Source organism: Tasmannia lanceolata, unplaced genomic scaffold, assembly GCF_043159265.1.
Source record: "Tasmannia lanceolata isolate RefF3 unplaced genomic scaffold, GAP_Taslan_0.1 ptg000007l, whole genome shotgun sequence".
Classification (NCBI taxonomy): Eukaryota; Viridiplantae; Streptophyta; class Magnoliopsida; order Canellales; family Winteraceae; genus Tasmannia; species Tasmannia lanceolata.
Genome location: NW_027518684.1, coordinates 15,775,791 through 15,793,666, shown reverse-complemented (window position 1 = coordinate 15,793,666; position 17,876 = coordinate 15,775,791). Strand labels below are relative to the sequence as shown.

General features: G+C 37.4%; 1 protein-coding gene across 1 annotated transcript in view; it reads left to right on the top strand.

The window, feature by feature from the left end:
* Positions 1-1,630: 1,630 nt before the first annotated feature.
* LOC143882088 (cytochrome P450 734A1-like) overlaps positions 1,631-17,876 on the top strand; it is a 34,398-nt gene continuing 18,152 nt past the window's right edge. The window contains exons 1-3 of the mRNA XM_077385490.1: positions 1,631-2,124; positions 3,168-3,367; positions 11,554-12,195. Coding sequence (XP_077241605.1) covers positions 1,836-2,124; positions 3,168-3,367; positions 11,554-12,195 — 1,131 coding nt within the window. The 5' untranslated portion in view covers positions 1,631-1,835. The remainder of the gene's footprint in view (positions 2,125-3,167; positions 3,368-11,553; positions 12,196-17,876) is intronic.

The following is a 17,876-nucleotide window of genomic DNA, read 5'->3' as shown; positions in this document are numbered from 1 at the left end:
GAGAAAATCTGCAGAGCAAATAAGATCCGATCGCGCACAAATTAATAGAAAAGTAAAATAAGAAGCAGACTACAAGATGAACACCAAGCCTAAATTCACGGGCGAGAAACACGATCTTCCACTATGAGAAAAACAACATACAAGGATTACATTCGATTAAACTCAAAACCCACAAACTCACAATCCTTTCCTTGCCCTTTCACCCAAGACCGTACACCAAAAATAGCCTAAGAAAAAACCCAAGACAATAGAAAACCCAAAGAAGAAACCACACTCTCTCTCTCTCTCTCTCTCTCTCTCTCTCTCTCTCTCTCTCTTCCCTTCTCTCTTTTTCTCTTCTCACTCTCCTCCTCTTGGGAGCCGAACACACAAAGAGCCTCCACCAAAGAGAGAATACCTTTATCTTACTTTTACCACATTTTAGGTTTTAGGAAAAACCTAAAACACCTTCCAAATTTGCTTCCTTCCCACCGCACATGTATATGTGAGAAATAAGGCAACTTTCCCCACAAAGAAAATGGAGAAAAATCATCATTCCCAAGAAATTTCAAAAAAAAATTTACTTTTTACAAAGAGGGAACATGAATGCCAACTCATCAAATATGCAATAATTACCCAAGAGACATCCTAGAGAATATCCATGGAGTTTAAAGCTATATGCTCTGTTTGGTTGCTTGTAGATGACTGGGAGATTAGGAGATGAAGAAGTCAAAGAGAATTGAACAAGCATGGAAGATGGGGAGAAGATTCGGAGGAAGATTTGTGAGTAGTGTTTGGTTGCGCAGGAAGATTAGCAGAAGATGTAGGGTGTCGCTATCAAAATATAGGGTGGAAGAGAGAGAAAGGGAAGAGAGAGAAAGAGAGAATAAGACAAAAATCTTCTCCTAATTTCCCACACAAATTTCACCTTTTTTGTGAAAAAAGGGGAGAAGATTATGGGGGAACATCTCCGCCACGTAGGCACCACCTAGGATGAAAAGCAATAATGTCGTCTAGAAGTTGTCTAATGGTCAAAGGTGTAAATGACAACCAAACATGCTTTGGGGAGATCTTTGAAAGATCTACATCATTTGAAACTCCGACAAATCCCCCCAAATGGGAAACTTCGCTCACGTGACACCCAAATGCCAAGCAAAACAAGAAAGCCTGACTAGCTTTTGTGTAACCAAACACATTAGGGATCAATTGATAAATTCACTATTCCTTTTTTAGAAATGATATAATGAATGGCGCCCTTGCAAAAACCAGCTTAAGGGGCGCTCGTATTGGTTAATTTCTCCAAAGTGTGGGGCCAAAAAAGTAAGTGGCGCCTAAAAAGGTGGAAACTGTACGTGTTGTTGACTTTGCAGAAATCAACCAATAAGGACGCCCTTGAAGTTGATTTTTGCAAGGACGCCTTTCATTCTATCATTTCTCAATTTTTTAAAATTTTCTACTGAAACTTTCTGGGCAATGATAAATCCGCAAACCCTGTAGGATAATTCCCTCCCCTGTAAAGGAGGATACGTGGCCGTTACGTTACAAGGTTGCGAATTATCCTACCAGGGGTGCGAATTTATCATCACCCTACTTTTTTAGAATGATGACAGTCAGCTGAAGAGAGTAAGTGCCGTTATTGTTAGAATGGTGTGCGGATATTATTTCCTAAACAGAGAACAGGATAAGAAGAAGTAGAAGAGCTTCCCCATCTCTCTCTCTCTCGATCTCGAAAACCAGATCTGTCAATAGATAGCAGGAAAAAAAAAAAAACTGAAACCCTTTAAAAAAAAAACTCCATCATTTTCTTCTCCATTTATGGTGTATGTATATGAAATTCTCACCCGAAACTCTCCAAAATGTCTACCTGTGAAGGATCTCCTTATACTCTCCTAGGGTTTCTGTTTGAAACCGATCAGTCCCGATTACAATCGAGAGATTCTCATTTCTTCAGAGAGTATGCAATTCGAGAAATCAACGTCCTTCTATGGATTTCTCTCGTTACGATCACATCTCTTCTGATACGGAAAGTTTATTTCTTGCTTGAAATTTGGGCGAAAGGGAGTAAGATTCCAGGTCCTCCATGTCCATCATTTTATGGACACTCGAAACTGTTTTCTGGATCCGGATCTGGCGAAAATCTCACCGGTATTTGCTCCATATATGATTTTTTTGCTTGATCTACGCTAAATACAAGTTATTCAACAGGTTATTTGTTGATTTTGGTAGTTATTGTTGACTAGGGTTTGTTATTTGGATCCGGAGCGATTCGATACTTCTGAGTCACTGGAGAATATTGAAATTTTTGTCTGATGTTGCTTTTTCCTTTTTCTGTTTACGAAATTTGCTTAAGTTTCATTTATAGGATTCTTTTTTGCTTATCTGGAGCGATTCAATACTTCTGATTGAGTGGAGAATTTAGAATTTTTTGTCTGATGTTACTTTTTCCTTTTTCTGTTTACGAAATGCGGTTAAGTTTCATTTATATGATTCTTTTTTACTTGATCTGGAGCGATTCAATACTTCTGATTGACTGGAGAATTTAGATTTTTGTCTGATTTTACTTTTTCCTTTTCCTGTTTACGAATTGTGGTTAAGTTTCATTTTAGGATTCTTTTTTGCTTGATCTGTTGCGGTTACTCGTTGAATTTGATAGTTATTGTTAACTAGGGTTTGAGTACTTCTGATTGGAATTTAGGATTTTTTGTCTGGTGTTATTTTTTCCCTCTTTCTGTTTACGAAATGTGGTTAATTTCATTTTTAGGATTCTTTTTCGCTTCATCTGTTGCGGTTACTTGTCGAATTTGATAGTTATTGTTGACTAGGGTTTGTTATTTGGATCAGGAGAATCATACTTATGATTGACTGGAAACTTTAGAATTTTTTGTCTAATGTTACTTTTTCTTTTTTCTGCTTACGAAATGTTGTTAAGTTTCATTTATAGGATTGTTTTTTGCTTGATCTGTTGCTGTTACTTGTTGAATTTGATATTTATATTTGGATAGGGTTTATTGTATTTTATTTGAGTCTGTCTATTTCTGCTGTTCTCTTTTTCTTTATCCGTTTGTTTAGGTTTGTTGATTTATTTGGAGGTTAGATCAGTTCTCAGTTGATGATAACATCTCATTGATTTTTTTTTTTTTACCCAAACTGTGCTCCAATTTTCACTATATATATTTATCGGGTTTCAGATTTTTTGTCAAAGTGCCATGTTAAATATGGATCGATTGTGAGGCTATGGTTAGGCCCTACTCAGCTTCTGGTGTCAGTAAACGATCCTACATTGATTAAGGAGATGCTTTTAAAGGCCAAAGATAAATTGCCACTGACAGGGAGGGCATTTCGTCTGGCTTTTGGCCTATCCAGTCTCTTTGCTTCTTCATTTGAGAAGGTATTTTGTTCACAATTGTTTCCTTTCTTTATTCCTTACCAACCGCTGGTATGTGCGAGTTCTTCTCTTTATGCGTATGTAGTATGTACCCTTGTGGGGTTTCTTACATGCACATAGTTTCTTCATTTATGCTGGATATATCTGTTCATTAATCTTGCAATTTAGAGAAGTTCTATGTTTTATTTGTTTTCCTGGATTGTATCTTGTTATTGATCCATGAAAAGAATTTAGTATTCCATTAGAAAGCCTGGCATATTTGCAATTCTGATTTTAATTACATAGTGAAATTCCCTTTCAAAAAAATAAATAAAATTACATAGTGAAATTAAGAGAATAGAATGCACGAGGAAAAGTGCATGATTGATATTGTGAGTCATATCCTCTCAACCTAAATGTTCTGAGAAACCATATAACCTTGTTTTGGCATATGGCTGGTACTGTCTGTTGTCTTCTGAAAACTGTATGCAATCTGAGAATATTGACTCATCAAGATGCGTCCAAGATTTTCTTATCAAATTTCTTTCCCAACATCATGGACCCCGTTTTAATTTTGGGTGTCGTTTCACACACTCTTTATGAAACGAACTTGAACTCTCTCACCCCAACGTACTTTGAAACGAGATTTTTTTCCACTGAAAGAGAATTTGAAGACCTCCGATTGGTAGAAATTTTACCGCTTTTCGACTTAAAATGAGAGAGTTGTGGAGGTTTTAATTTTGGGTGATGTTTCACACACTCTTTATGAAACGGTCATGAACTCTCTCATCCCAACGAACAGTGAAACGAGATTTCTTTCCACTGAAAGCGAATTTGAAGACCTCCGATTGGTATATATTTCACCACTTTTAGACTTAAAATGAGAGAGTTGTGGAGGTTTTTATTTTGGGTGACGTTCTGCTCACTCTTTATGAAACGGACCTGAACTCTCTCATCCCAACGAACTTTGAAACGAGATTTCTTTCTACTGAAAGAGAATTTGAAGACCTCTGATTGGTATAAATTGAACCACTTTTAGACTTAAAATGAGAGAGTTATGGGCGTTTTAATTTTGGGTGAGTTTTCGCACACTCTATATGAAACAAACCAGAACTCTCTCATCCCACTGAATTTTGAAACAGGATTTCTTTCCACTGAAGGAGAATTTGAAGACTTCCGATTGGTAGAAATTTCACCACTTTTAGACTTAAAATGACAGAGTTGTGGAGGTTTTAATTTTGGGTGACGTTTCACACACTCTTTATGAAACGGACCAAAACTCTCTCATCCCACCGAATTTTGAAATGAGATTTCTTTCCACGGAAAGAGAATTTGAAGACCTCCGATTGGTAGAAATTTCATCACTTTTAGACTGAAAATGAGAGAGTTGTTAAGGTTTTAACTTTGGGTGACGTTTCACACTCTTTATGAAACGGACCTGAACTCTCACTTCCCAATGCACTTTGAAACCACATTTCTATCCACTGAAAGCAAATTTGAAGACCTCCGATTGGTATAAATTTCACGATTTTTAGACATATAATGACAGAGTTATGGACGTTTTAATTTTGGGTGACGTTTCACACACTCTTTATGAAATGGACCAGAAGTCTCTCATCCCACTGAATTTTAAAACGAGATTTCATTCCACTGAAGGAGAATTTGAAGACCTCTGATTGGTAGAAATTTCACCACTTTTAGACTTAAAATGAGAGAGTTATGGACGTTTTAATCTTGGGTGACGTTTCGCACACTCTTTATGAAACAGACTAGAACTCTCTCATCCCACCGAATTATGAAACGAGATTTCATTCCACTGAAAGAGAATTTGAAGACCTCCGATTTGTAGAAATTTCACTACTTTTAGACTTAAAATGAGAGTTATTGGCATTTTAATTTTGGATGACGTTTCACACACTCTTTATGAAACGGACCAGATTTCTCTCATCCCACCGAATTTTGAAACGAGATTTCTTTCCACTGAAAGAGAATTTTAAGACTTCCGATTGGTAGAAATTTCACCAATTTTTGACTTAAAATGAGAGAGTTCTGGAGGTTTTAATTTTTGGTGACGTTTTACCCACTCTTTATGAAACGGACTTGAACTCTCTCATCGCACCGAATTTTGAAACGAGATTTCTTTCCACTGAAAGAGAATTTAAAAACCTCCGATTGATATAAATTTCACCACTTTAAGACTTAAAATGAGAGAGTTATGGACGTTTTAATCTTGGGTGACGTTTCGCACACTCTTTATGAAACGGACTAAAACTCTCTCATCCCACCGAATTATGAATCGAGATTTCATTCCACTGAAAGAGAATTTGAAGACCTCCGATTTGTAGAAATTTCACCACTTTTAGACTTAAAATGAGAGTTATTGGCATTTTAATTTTGGATGACGTTTCGCACACTCTTTATGAAACGGACCAGAACTCTCTCATCCCACCGAATTTTGAAACGAGATTTATTTCCACTGAAAGATAATTTTAAGACCTCCGATTGGTAGAAATTTCACCAATTTTTGACTTAAAATGAGAGAGTTCTGGAGGTTTTAATTTTTGGTGACGTTTTACCCACTCTTTATGAAACGGACTTGAACTCTCTCATCGCACCGAATTTTGAAACGAGATTTCTTTCCACTGAAAGAGAATTTAAAAACCTCCGATTGCTATAAATTTCACCACTTTAAGACTTAAAATGAGATAGTTGTGGAGGTTTTAATTTTGGGTGACGTTTCGCACACTCTTTATGAAACAGACCTGAACTCTCTCATCCCACTGAATTTTGAAACGAGATTTCTTTCCACTGAAAGAAAATTTGTAAGCCCAATGGGTCCCACCTTGGCATTCCCATCTTCTTTTGATGATTCCAAACTCAAGTGATTTTATTTCACTAGTGTGTTTGATTGTCATAAAGAGTGTATGAAACATCACTCAAAATAAAAACCTCCACAACTATCACATTTTAAGTCTTAAAGCGGTGAAATTTATACCAATTGGGGGTTTTTATATTCTCTTTCAGTGGAAAGAAATCTCGTTTCAAAATCCGGTGGGATGAGAGTGTTCAGGTCCGCTTCATAAAGAGTGTGCGAAACGGCACCCAAAATTAAAACCTCCACAACTCTCTCATTTTAAGTCTAAAAGTGGTGAAACTTCTACCAATCGGAGGTCTTTAAATTCTGAAATTCCAATGTTAGGCCCGAGTATGCTTATTGGCAACTTATGAGGAGGGAGATCAGGTTTTTATAAAATCAATTTTTAATCTTTTGAAAACTTTAACCCAATTAAAGGTTAAGAGATAAAAAAACAATTAAGCAAGAAAGTTAAATCTAAAGTGCAATGCAAATGAAAAGAGTAAGAGTCAAGAAAGAGTGCACCCGAGATTTAAAGTGGTTTGGTCCTCACACACGAGGCCTACTCCACTCCACCAACCAAACACGTTGATGGCTTCGCTATGTTGATCTTCTTAACCTTGGCGAAGACCAGTGCCAATTACAATCTCCAATTTCATTAACCTTTGTGGCAATCCTCACCACGGAGAGAGGGCTTCGCTTCTCCGAACACTTGCCCAAATACAAGGATTTGTCAAGAAAGAAAGAGCACAAAAAATCCCTTCCAAAGGGTTATAATCTTGAAGAGGATGTACAAATGAGAGCTTATGATCCAATCCTTAATCTAGAGGATGAGAGGCATAAAACAAGATTGATTCACTCTTAGGATGTTCCAATATAGTTTTAGAGTGTTAGAATCATGTATGATGAAGTTTAGATCTCATATATATATAGAGAAAACCCAAAAATGAACGTTTGAGGTTCATAGTCGTAATTCTGCGAAAATCCCCAACGGATATATTTTTTTCCCGACATAGTGTTCTCGGAGTTCCGAGAATTACTCTCGGAGTTCCGGGAGTTCCGGGAATTCAAACAGAGATTGAAAGTTTAGTCCCTGGACCATTTCTCGGAGCTCCGAGGACTCTCTCGGAGTTCCGAGCTTGGAGCTCCGAGAATTCTCTCAGAGTTCCGAAAATCTATTTCAGCAGGATTTTCAAGTCTGTTTTGCTGATTTGTTTTGGGCTTCGTGGACTTCCAATTTTATACATAGTTGAGGGTTCCAAAGTCTTGGAACACCACAAGGACAATCACTTAATCATTTACTCTATTTAGGGGTGTGTGATTACTTCATTTATGCTTCTCAAAACCTAAACAAGGATTGGATCTTTACAATCTAACAAGACTTCAAAGAATGATCTTCACTTTGCATTGCTTCAAGTCTTCTTGCTTCTTGGATCTCCAATGACTTTGGCCTTTCGAATACGGTCCAATAAGAGCTTCTTGGACTTGATCCGAGCAACCTTGATATCACACTATTATGATCTACAACTAAGACAATCAATCACATTAGTGAAATAAAATCACTTGAGTTTGGAATCATCAAAAGAAAATGGGAATGCCAAGGTGAGAACCATTGGGCTTACAATCTCCCCATTTTTTATGATGACAAGCACAAAAGATTTTCCAATAAAAGCAAATTTATTTTTCTTACTCTAGATTTTTCTCCCCCTTTGTCATCAATAAAAAGATGGGGCAAAAAAAAATTCAAAGGGATAAAATTTTCAATTTTAAGCTCCCCCTTTTTCAAGGAAAAAATCAAACATTGAACTCCCCCTATTTATAATACTAATACAACACAAGAGGGGATTTTAAAAACCATAATAGAATGATATTCAAATTTAAGTGCAAGCCCCTAATCTAGGATAAAAATATGAATAGAATCATGTGGGGGCTTTGGGAACCCAAACTTTCTTGGTCCCACCACTATCTCTAATCTTAGATGCACATTGGAATTGATAGTGACCATAAATTCCACAATAATGACATCTAACATGAGAGTTAGATAGACTAGTCTTATCATAAAACACATGCCTAGGTCTATGACTAGCCTTCTTCAAGATTATGTCAATGATTTTATCACCATTTAAAAATTCATGAAGACATAATCTCAATCTTTTATTTTCATTATGAAGATGGGTTATTTGATTCAAAAATTCATTATTCTCATCTTCATAACATTTGGAAGAGCTTGCCACATTTTGGAATTTAACTATTTGGCAAGATTTCTCATCCAAACAACCCTTAAGGGTTTCAATCTCAAGTTTAAGATTTTCAATTTGCACTTGAACTTGAGATATGAAAGAAGATGATTCATTTTTCACCATATCAAGTTCATTTTCTAATTTGGAAATAGATTTCGTAAGAACTTTATTTTTTGAAATTTGGGAATGCAAAGTATTACACAATTCATCATATGACATGCTTCCACTATCACTATTAGACGAACTATGAGAAGAGTTTGAATTTACCTCATCTTCATGGGTGAGTGCCATGAAGAATAAATCATCTTTCTTTGTTTCCCTTTCACTTGGGCTTTTGCTTGAAGCGCTTGATGCATCCCAAGCGGCTACAAGACCTTTATTTTTCTTCCAATCGTTCTTCTCTCCTTTGTACTTCGAGGATGAAGACTTGAGAAGTGGACACTCCGGTCTTTTATGTCCCGTCTTCTTACAATTGTAGCATCTTATTCCACCCTCTAAGTCACTTTCTTTTTCTTTTTTCTTCGTATTTTTATCTTTCTTGTGCTTCTTTCTCCATAAGCTTTTAAATTTTCTCAAAGCTTCCTCTTCATCACTATCCGCTTCACTTGAGGATGATGAGTCCGCCTTGGAAGCTTTGAGTGCTAGGGACCTACTTTTTTTTTTCTTTCTCTTTTGCTTTCCTCTCCTCTTGTATTCTAGTGATGAGCATCTCATGAGTAATAAGAGATCCTACAAGCTCCTCCAAAGTGAGTTTAGAGAGATCCTTCGATTCTTGTACGAAGGTAACCTTTGGATCCTAATGTGGAGGAAGTGACCTAAGCAATTTACCCACAAGCTCATCATTAGGATAAAATTTACCAAGATTAGCCAATTCATTTGTAATTTTAGAAAATCGGGTAAACATTTCGGAAATACTTTCATTTAGATTCATTCTAAACATTTCATATTTGCTCTTTAACAAGTTTATTTTGGAATCCTTGACTTGAGATGTTCCCTCATGGGTAATGGCAAGGGTATCCCAAATAAACCTTGGCGGAATAAAAAAGAGCTATCATATTAAACTCCTCCATACATAAGGCACAAAATAAAGAATTAATAGCTTTGTAGTTCAAGTTTGCTTGCCCTTTCTCTTCAATATTCCATTCTTCAAATGGCTTGGAAGGCAAAGTGTATCCATTGTTAACAATATGCCAAAGCTCCACATCTATCGAAAGAAGATAGATGCGCATCCTCGTCTTCCAATGTCCATAGTTAGACCCATCAAAGAAAGGAGGTCTAGTTGTGGAATGGCCTTCCGGAAGTCCAGTTCCAATCATGTTTGCCATTTCACAATTAGAAAAGTTGCCAATGAGCTTTCCCTTGTGTGATTTTGAAAAATCTTACCAAAGTTCAAAAAATCTCTTCTAAGAGCCAAGGCTCTGATACCAAGTGAAATTCCAATGCTAGGCCCGAGTATGCTTATTGGCAACTTAAGAGGAGGGAGATTAGGTTTTTATAAAATCAATTTTTAATCTTTTGAAAACTTTAACCCAATTAAAGATTAAGAGATCAAAAACAATTAAACAAGAAAGTTAAATTTAAGTTGCAATGCAAATGAAAAGAGCAAGAGTCAAGAAAGAGTGCACCCAAGATTTAAAGTGGTTCGGTCCTCACACACGAGGCCTACTCCACTCCTCCAACGAAACACGTTGATGGCTTCACCATGTTGATCTTCTTAACCTTGGCGAAGACCGGTGCCAATTACAATCTCCAATTGCTTTAACCTTGGTGGCATTCCTCACCACGGAGAGAGGGCTTCACTTCTCCGAACACTCGCCCAAATACAATGATTTGTCAAGAAAGAAAGAATACAAAAAATCCCTTCCAAAAGGTTACAATCTTGAAGAGGATTTACAAATGAGAGCCTATGATTCAAATCCTTAATCAAGAGGATGAGAGGAATAAAACAAGCTTGATTCACTCTTAGGATGTTCCAATATAGTTTTAGAGTGTTAGAATCATGTATGGTGAAGTTTAGATTTCATACATATAGAGAAAACCCAAAAATGACCGTTTGAGGGGCATAGTCATAATTCTGCGAAAAACCCCAACGTAAATATTTTTTTTCCCGACATAGTGTTCTCGGAGTTCCGAGAATTACTCTCATAGTTCCGGGAATTCAAACAGAGATTGGAGGTTTAGTCCCTGGACCATTTCTCGGAGCTCCGAGGACTCTCTCGGAGTTCCAAGAAGCCTATTTCAGCAGGATTTTCGAGTTTGTTTTGCAGATTTGTTTTGGACTTCATGGACTTCCAATTTTATACATAGTTGGGATTGTTATGAGGGTTCCAAAGTCTTGGAACACTACAAGGACAATCACTTAATCATTTACTCCATTTAGGGGTGTGTGATTACTTTATTTATGCTTCTCAAAACCTAAACAAGGATTGGATCTTTACAATCTAACAAGCCTTCAAAGAATGATCTTCACTTTGCATTGCTTCAAGTCTTCTTGCTTCTTGGATCTCCAATGACTTTGGCCTTCCGAATACGGTCCAATAAGAGCTTCTTGGACTTGATCCGAGCAACATTGATATCACACTATTATGATCTACAACTACAACCTTTTTCTTGTCTTTTTCCTTTTTTATTCTTTGTTCTTTTTTTTGAAATTTTGTTCAACTTCTTAAATGTTGAATGTTGCCTGCTGATCTTGTCCATGCTGCAACTCTGGACATTTAGGTCTCCTATGTTATTTTTCGAATTTCAAGCACATGTGTGCAGCACAATATTGTTTAGAGATTTTAATTGAAATTATGCCTTAAGAGAGTGGATTGTTTGGAGTTTGTGATTGCCTTTCCAAAGCCTTTGTCTCCTCCACCAACAATATTTGGTTCATTCCATTGGCATTTTGACTGTAGAGCTTTCCACATACCTTAGGTATGTTCAATATCCATCGTAACCACATCCTTGGTGTTCCAATGAATTGAAAGTGACACGTAAAAAATTATGCTTTCGCATAATGAAGTTGACATTTCTACTTGCATAATATAGTTGACATTTTACAATCAATACATTTACACAGTTATGGTATCAATATCTCATATTGTTTAATCATTTTTTAATGCTATCTTCAGGTACAAAAGAGAAGGGAATCCCTAGCAATAGAGTTGAATGGGAAATTTCCTGAGAGAGCAAATGTGATTCCTTTGAAGATAGTGGATTGTGTCATGGAAAGAATTGATTCAATTATGGCCAAAGGAGTTCTTGATTGTAGAATAATTTCACAACATATGGCTTTTTCCATTATTGGAGCCACACTTTTTGGAGATTCATTTTTATCTTGGTCTAGTGCAACTATCTATGAAGAGCTTCTTATGCTGATTGCCAAGGATGGATCTTTTTGGGCATCATATAATGTTCCTCCCTTTTGGAAAAGAGGATTTTGGAGATACCAATCTTTGTGCAAAAAGTTGAAAGGCTTAACCCAAGATATTATTCAACAATGTAGACAGAACTACAAGTTTTCAGGCCAAATTGATCAAAATTCTCAAGGAAAAGTTAAAAATATTGGAAGAGGAGCTGGGATTGGGACATTTTCTCCCAATGGTACGATGGCGGGCAGCTTATTATTAGAGGCGTTCAATGACCATCTTAACCCAAGAGAAGAATTGTGTGGGAATATCATGGGTGTGATGTTTCATGGAAGCCTGACCTGTGCAGGTTTGATTGGAAGCATCTTGACAAGGCTTGTTATGCATCCAGAAATCCAGGAAAAGGTATTTTTCATTTCTTTTATTTATTTATTAAGCTTTGAATTCTGTCTTTATAATGCTCCTGCTTGGTTTCTATTTCATCCAATAATCATGTAAAGTAATTTTAAGCTTCTTGAGTGAATGCTATATGAAAGTGCATTAGTTACTTACTTTAACAATCATTGTTTCCATATGCACGATCAAAGTTTTGCCAGACTTGTTTGCTTCCACTCTGTAACACCCTTCCTATATCACCATCTTGGGGAACACTCATCTTAGGCTTCTAATGGTCTGGTTTGGGCCTAGTTCTCATGGTTAATGGTCTGAATATATTTGTTTCTTTAACTCCAAAAAGATTGATTAAGTACTCAAGGATCCTGATAAAGTGTCAAGATTTAACTCGACTTGAACTCAGGCACTCATCATGAATAAGTTGAATTTTGAATTTTACAATCATTTTCATTATCTTTCCATCTTGTGAGTTGTGGTATTCAATATCATAGGCTAACTTGGTTCATGGATGCCTCATAGTACTAACTCTGTCTCGTGCACCTTGGGCATCATAAGGTTAACTTAGTTGTGCAAAGTACAAAAGGTCCTTTTAGGGAAAAGTAAATGACTTAATGGTATTATCCCCTTCTTGTTGGGTTTTTTTTTTTCAATGGTATGCAGTGATTTGGGGATAATGGATTTAAAAAATAGAAGAATATTTGAGGAACATGAGATGTTACCTCATCAGTTATTTTGTGATATAGATGTGAACATCAGGCACTGGTTAGGAAGGAATTTTGGAGTCTCTCAGCGAGTGACATCCTAAAGAATTGGAGAATCATCTTGTGTAGTTGTGTGACCCCAGATAAGATATAAGCTAGATGGACTTTGCCACCCCAAGGTAAACACAAGCTTAACTTTGATGGGGGCTCTTCTTGCAACTTGGGATTCGCCATCATTGGCGCCATTCTTTTTGTAATTCTTTGGGTGAACTAGTTAAGGTATTTTATGGGCAGTTTTAAAAATTCAAATGAAATGAAAATAGGATCTCTTCCTTTTGGTCTTCACATCTTCACGGTGTATTTGTTAGGGTCATTAATGGCGGAGGGAGAGTCATCAAATGTAATCGCTTGGGCATTGAGAGACACCTCAGGACCTTGGGTCTTAGCAAACTTCGTTAGTGACCTTGGCTCTCAGCAAACTTCGTTATTGAACTGTTGGTTTTATGTAGAGGTCTTTCAGAATGTTTCAGCCATGTTCTTGGAAGTGGTAATGACATGACAGACATACTTGCTAGGGAGGTTGTTTATAGGACTGAGTTGGTAATGGCCGCGAATTACCCCTTTTGTAATTTTTTTATTCCTTATTTGAATTTTATTTGCATTTCTCCTTATGTTTCCTGTCTTGTGTAATAGCAAACTTTGTTAGTGAACTATTGGTTTTATGCAGAGGTCTTTCAGACTGTTTCAGCTATGTTCTTGGAAGTGGAAATGACACGGCAGACATACATGCTAGGGAGGCTGTTTATAGGACTGAGTTGGTAATGGCCGCGAACTACCCCTTTTGTAGTTTTTCTATTCCTTATTTGAAACTTTTTTGCGTTTCTCGTTAGGTTTCCTATCTTGGGTAGGGCATCTCTACCCCTTTATGTATTTCATTCCCTCATTTAATGTGCATCCATCTTGTTACTGTTCAAAAGCGAAGGTTGACTTGGTTGTGTCTAGTTTGCAGAGAAACCTATATAATCTGTTGTGCATCTCTACCCCTTTAGGTATTTCATTCCCTCATTTAATGTGCATCCATCTTGTTACTGTTCAAAAGAGAAGGTTGACTTGGTTGTGTCTAGTTTGCAGAGAAACCTATATAATCTGTTGTTTCAATTTTCAAAACTCGGAATCGGACAAGAACTCATCATGGCTAAAGGGAGCTGACTCGAGCGAGTCAGTGATTGAAGCGGTCAGTTTTTCACCGATTCTATAGTGTGAGGGAATTTATAAAGGTAATATCATGGATTAATAGGCATGGAAATCAGAATCAGAAACAAACACGGTTAAAGAAAGGGACTGAAAAATTCAAAATGGAGAAAGGAACTAGACATCCACCTAGAGTGCGCGCACACAAACACAAAGAATCCACTCAGCATAGGCTAAAATTCTTAATTCATTTATATAAAAAAAAACCATGAAGTTGGATGTTACATACTCTTCTTTAAATAAAGAAAAGCTAACATGAATCAAAGTAAGACTAGGACTCTGACTTTTCTAGGACTCCCAAAGTGCTTAAAAGCCACCAAAGTGATGGGGGACCATTGATGAGGACATCTAGCCAGGATTTCAAGTATACCAGCATAGACAGAGGCGCCTGTAACCAGCCATCACCTCCATTTGGTTTGATGAAGGATTTCTTAGTATTGATCGAGATGGATCTGGACTCCAGAGTACAGATTGTCCAGAGTTTCAGATATCGTTTAATTTCTAGTTATTTTTGTGCTAGGCACTGCTAGGTTATCGTGGGGTGTAACATTTTTTTCATGTCTTATGTGTACCTTGTGTTAGTTTGGATTTTTTTTTATTTTGTTGCGTTTATTTATGTTGTAAGTTTGTAATATTGTATTGAGACAACAATGAGATTGTCATGTGTTAGTTTCTCTTTTAAAGAGAGAGCCTCGAGTAGTTGTGTCCTACCATAACCCCAACTTGCCATGCCCATGCGTTAGTCTCTCTTTTATGGCCATCGGTGTGATGTCTTTGGCTATTAGTTTCACGATGCCCCATTCCCCAACTCCTATCCTTTCTTAAATAAGTTTTTTTTTTTTTTTTCAATCACTATTCTTCATCTGTTCAATCATATAATCTTCTCTAGTTTCCAATTTATTCATCCCTTCTTGTTAAACTTTCTATACTTTCGGTCATGTTGATTGTTGATTTCGGATTTAAATGTCGGTTTCGGCCACCACTGAAACCGAAATATTTTGGTTTCGGTGGAAATTTCGGCTGAAATCATGTAAAACTTTGACAAAAATTTCCACCGAAAAGTACAAAATTTCGGTGGAAATTTCGGTAATTTCAGTGGAAATCTTTACATTTTGGTGGAAATCTTTTAGATTTCGGTAGAAATTTTGTAAATAAGGGTGAAAAACGAAATTTCGGAGAAATCATGTACAAATCCAATTCAATGTAATTTTGGTTTCGGTCCAAACTGAAACCGAAATATTTCGGCCGAAATTTAAAACTATGTTTCGGATGAGGATGTAACCAAGGTTTTAAATTTTGGGTTTACTTTCTGTTTTGGCCGCCACAGAAGCGAAAACATTTCGGCTTCTGTTGGAAATTTTGGTGGAAATCTTGTAAAATCACGAAAACGTATGGAAACATATGCAAATGATAGAATTTTAAGATTTGTTAACTTACCAACTTCTCCAATAGCTTAAGCTGTTGGAGAAAGGCGTTATTTATCTTTTATACTTTAACACTCCCCCGCACATGTGGCCCACTTGGCAAACACGTGGCACATGTGGTCCCACTTCGGGCCGACCATCGCATGTGGATTTTTGCTATCGGGAGGTTTGAACTCGAGACCTTTGGCTTTGATACCATGTTAACTTACCAACTTCTCCAATAGCTTAAGCTGTTGGAGAAAGGCGTTATTTATCTTTTATACTTTAACAAGATTAAAGTTCAGAAAATGTGCATCGCTCTACAAATAAGGAGGCTTATAGCCTAGCTAGAGAAGGAGTATCTAAGGAAACATTGGCGTTGTTTGACTCTCTTCTGCCTTGAGAGCTTGCCGTTTTGCTGTACTTTCTTTCTTTTATTTATGTTTCTTCTGTATTGATCCTCTCTTTCTTTTCCTTTGTAATATAATTTTGGCTACCATCCAAAAAAAAAGATTAAAGTTCAGGAAATGCTAGAATAATCATAAATACACACTTAGAAACCATTCAAAAAAAAAAAAAAAAAACACACACTTAGAAACCATTACATCAGCAAGACAACCATCCATAAAGGTTTAACAACTTCGAACACCTAGTGACATTTCACATGCTATATTATATAAATATTTACATGCAATTCATTTAAATATTTATATATTATACATACGTCACATTTCGTATTCAATTCATATCAGTATAATTATGTAATACATATTAATATATTATACCATTGATACACTTACGGTTTTGGTTTTAGTATGCGTTTCAGTTTTGGTATGCTTTGGGGATGGAAACAGAAACATTTCGGTTGTTTCATGTCAGTTTCAGTGGAAATTAACCATGGTTATAACCCGCCTGCCATGGGTCTCCCCAGGGCCCCAACCACCACATCTTATCACCAGCTCTGCTCATGCCTTGGGGCACGTGTCACATAGAATCCCCATCTCGTATAGGGACCCACTAGCACATGTACTCAGTAAAGGGAATGAAAATACCAAGAGACATGTGAGGAGTTGCCAGTTACCACCTTTCTGGTGTGGTTGCACCCCGCTGCCACATGTTGCTCTTGCTTATCGACCCCAAGGCTCATAACTTCCAATTCATCATCATCAACCTCTAATTGCCTCTACGATTTACCAACCACACTAGCGATGACAGAGTTGGACGCCAGACACTAGAACCACGACAACCACGAGCCAAAAAACAAGATTTCTGAACTGATAGGCACATCATAGATACCACTGGAGGGGCTCCCGACTCCATCACCACCATCTGTCCTTAGAACAAACAATCTTCAACCAAACCAGCACGGTTTCGCATTCCACTGCGTCGTCGAACAGACTTCTGACCCCTTAAATGTGATTGAGTCCCATGGACAGGGACCCACCTAATCTGCAACTGAAATATGTGAAAATTGCTACTCAAGTCTGACCTCCAGCAGTTTTTGAGGGGGGGCCACCCGACCAAGACAATTTCCCAGCCAATATTCTCTCCACATCAGTGGAGAGCAGGGTGGGAACCTCAATCAGGCCAGACCAAATGTCCACCTTTACGAGGTTTGACTTTCTATCGTTAACCACTCCTCCAGAGTCTCCATAGATGATTGCCTGGTCTGGATAATGCCAATCAAACACCACATCAATATCTCCTTATTACTGGCAAGCTCCTCTGGAACTATAACAGTTCATATTTCCTCGTTTATCACCTCGATGATAGAGGCCCTGTAACCATGAGTGTTTTGTTGCACCACATGTCTGAATGACCTAATTGTTGCACTAGTCTTCACCTGATTCTCATCGAGGCCTAAAAGATGCTTTAACGTTACTCCGGCCCCTCTAGTGGCTGGTGAAGTAGCCCTCGTAGGACCCGAGGACCAACTGCAGGCTGGGGGATCGTTCTGGTTCCTTGGAAGCCAACATCCTGAACAAAATGAATTCCCTATCCCTTCATGACTCTTTCAAACTGCATGGGTACATTGCTTCTGATAGTAAGCCATTCCCCATTCCGAGGCTGTGGTTGCTTGATCTCACAATCCCCCACTTTGACCCCTATGCCCATTGCTTCTGGTGCTCAACAAGGTTTTAAATTTCGACCGAAATCCGAAATTCGAAATCCGAAATTTCGGATTTCAGTCAAGCCTGAAATTGAAATGTTCCGAAACCGAAATGGGCAAAATTTGGTAATTTCGGCCGAAATTTAGTTAAAATATTATTATTTTATTTGTTTACAAAATTTCAGTCAAAATTACCAAAACTTCGGCCCAAAAAAGCGACATATCACG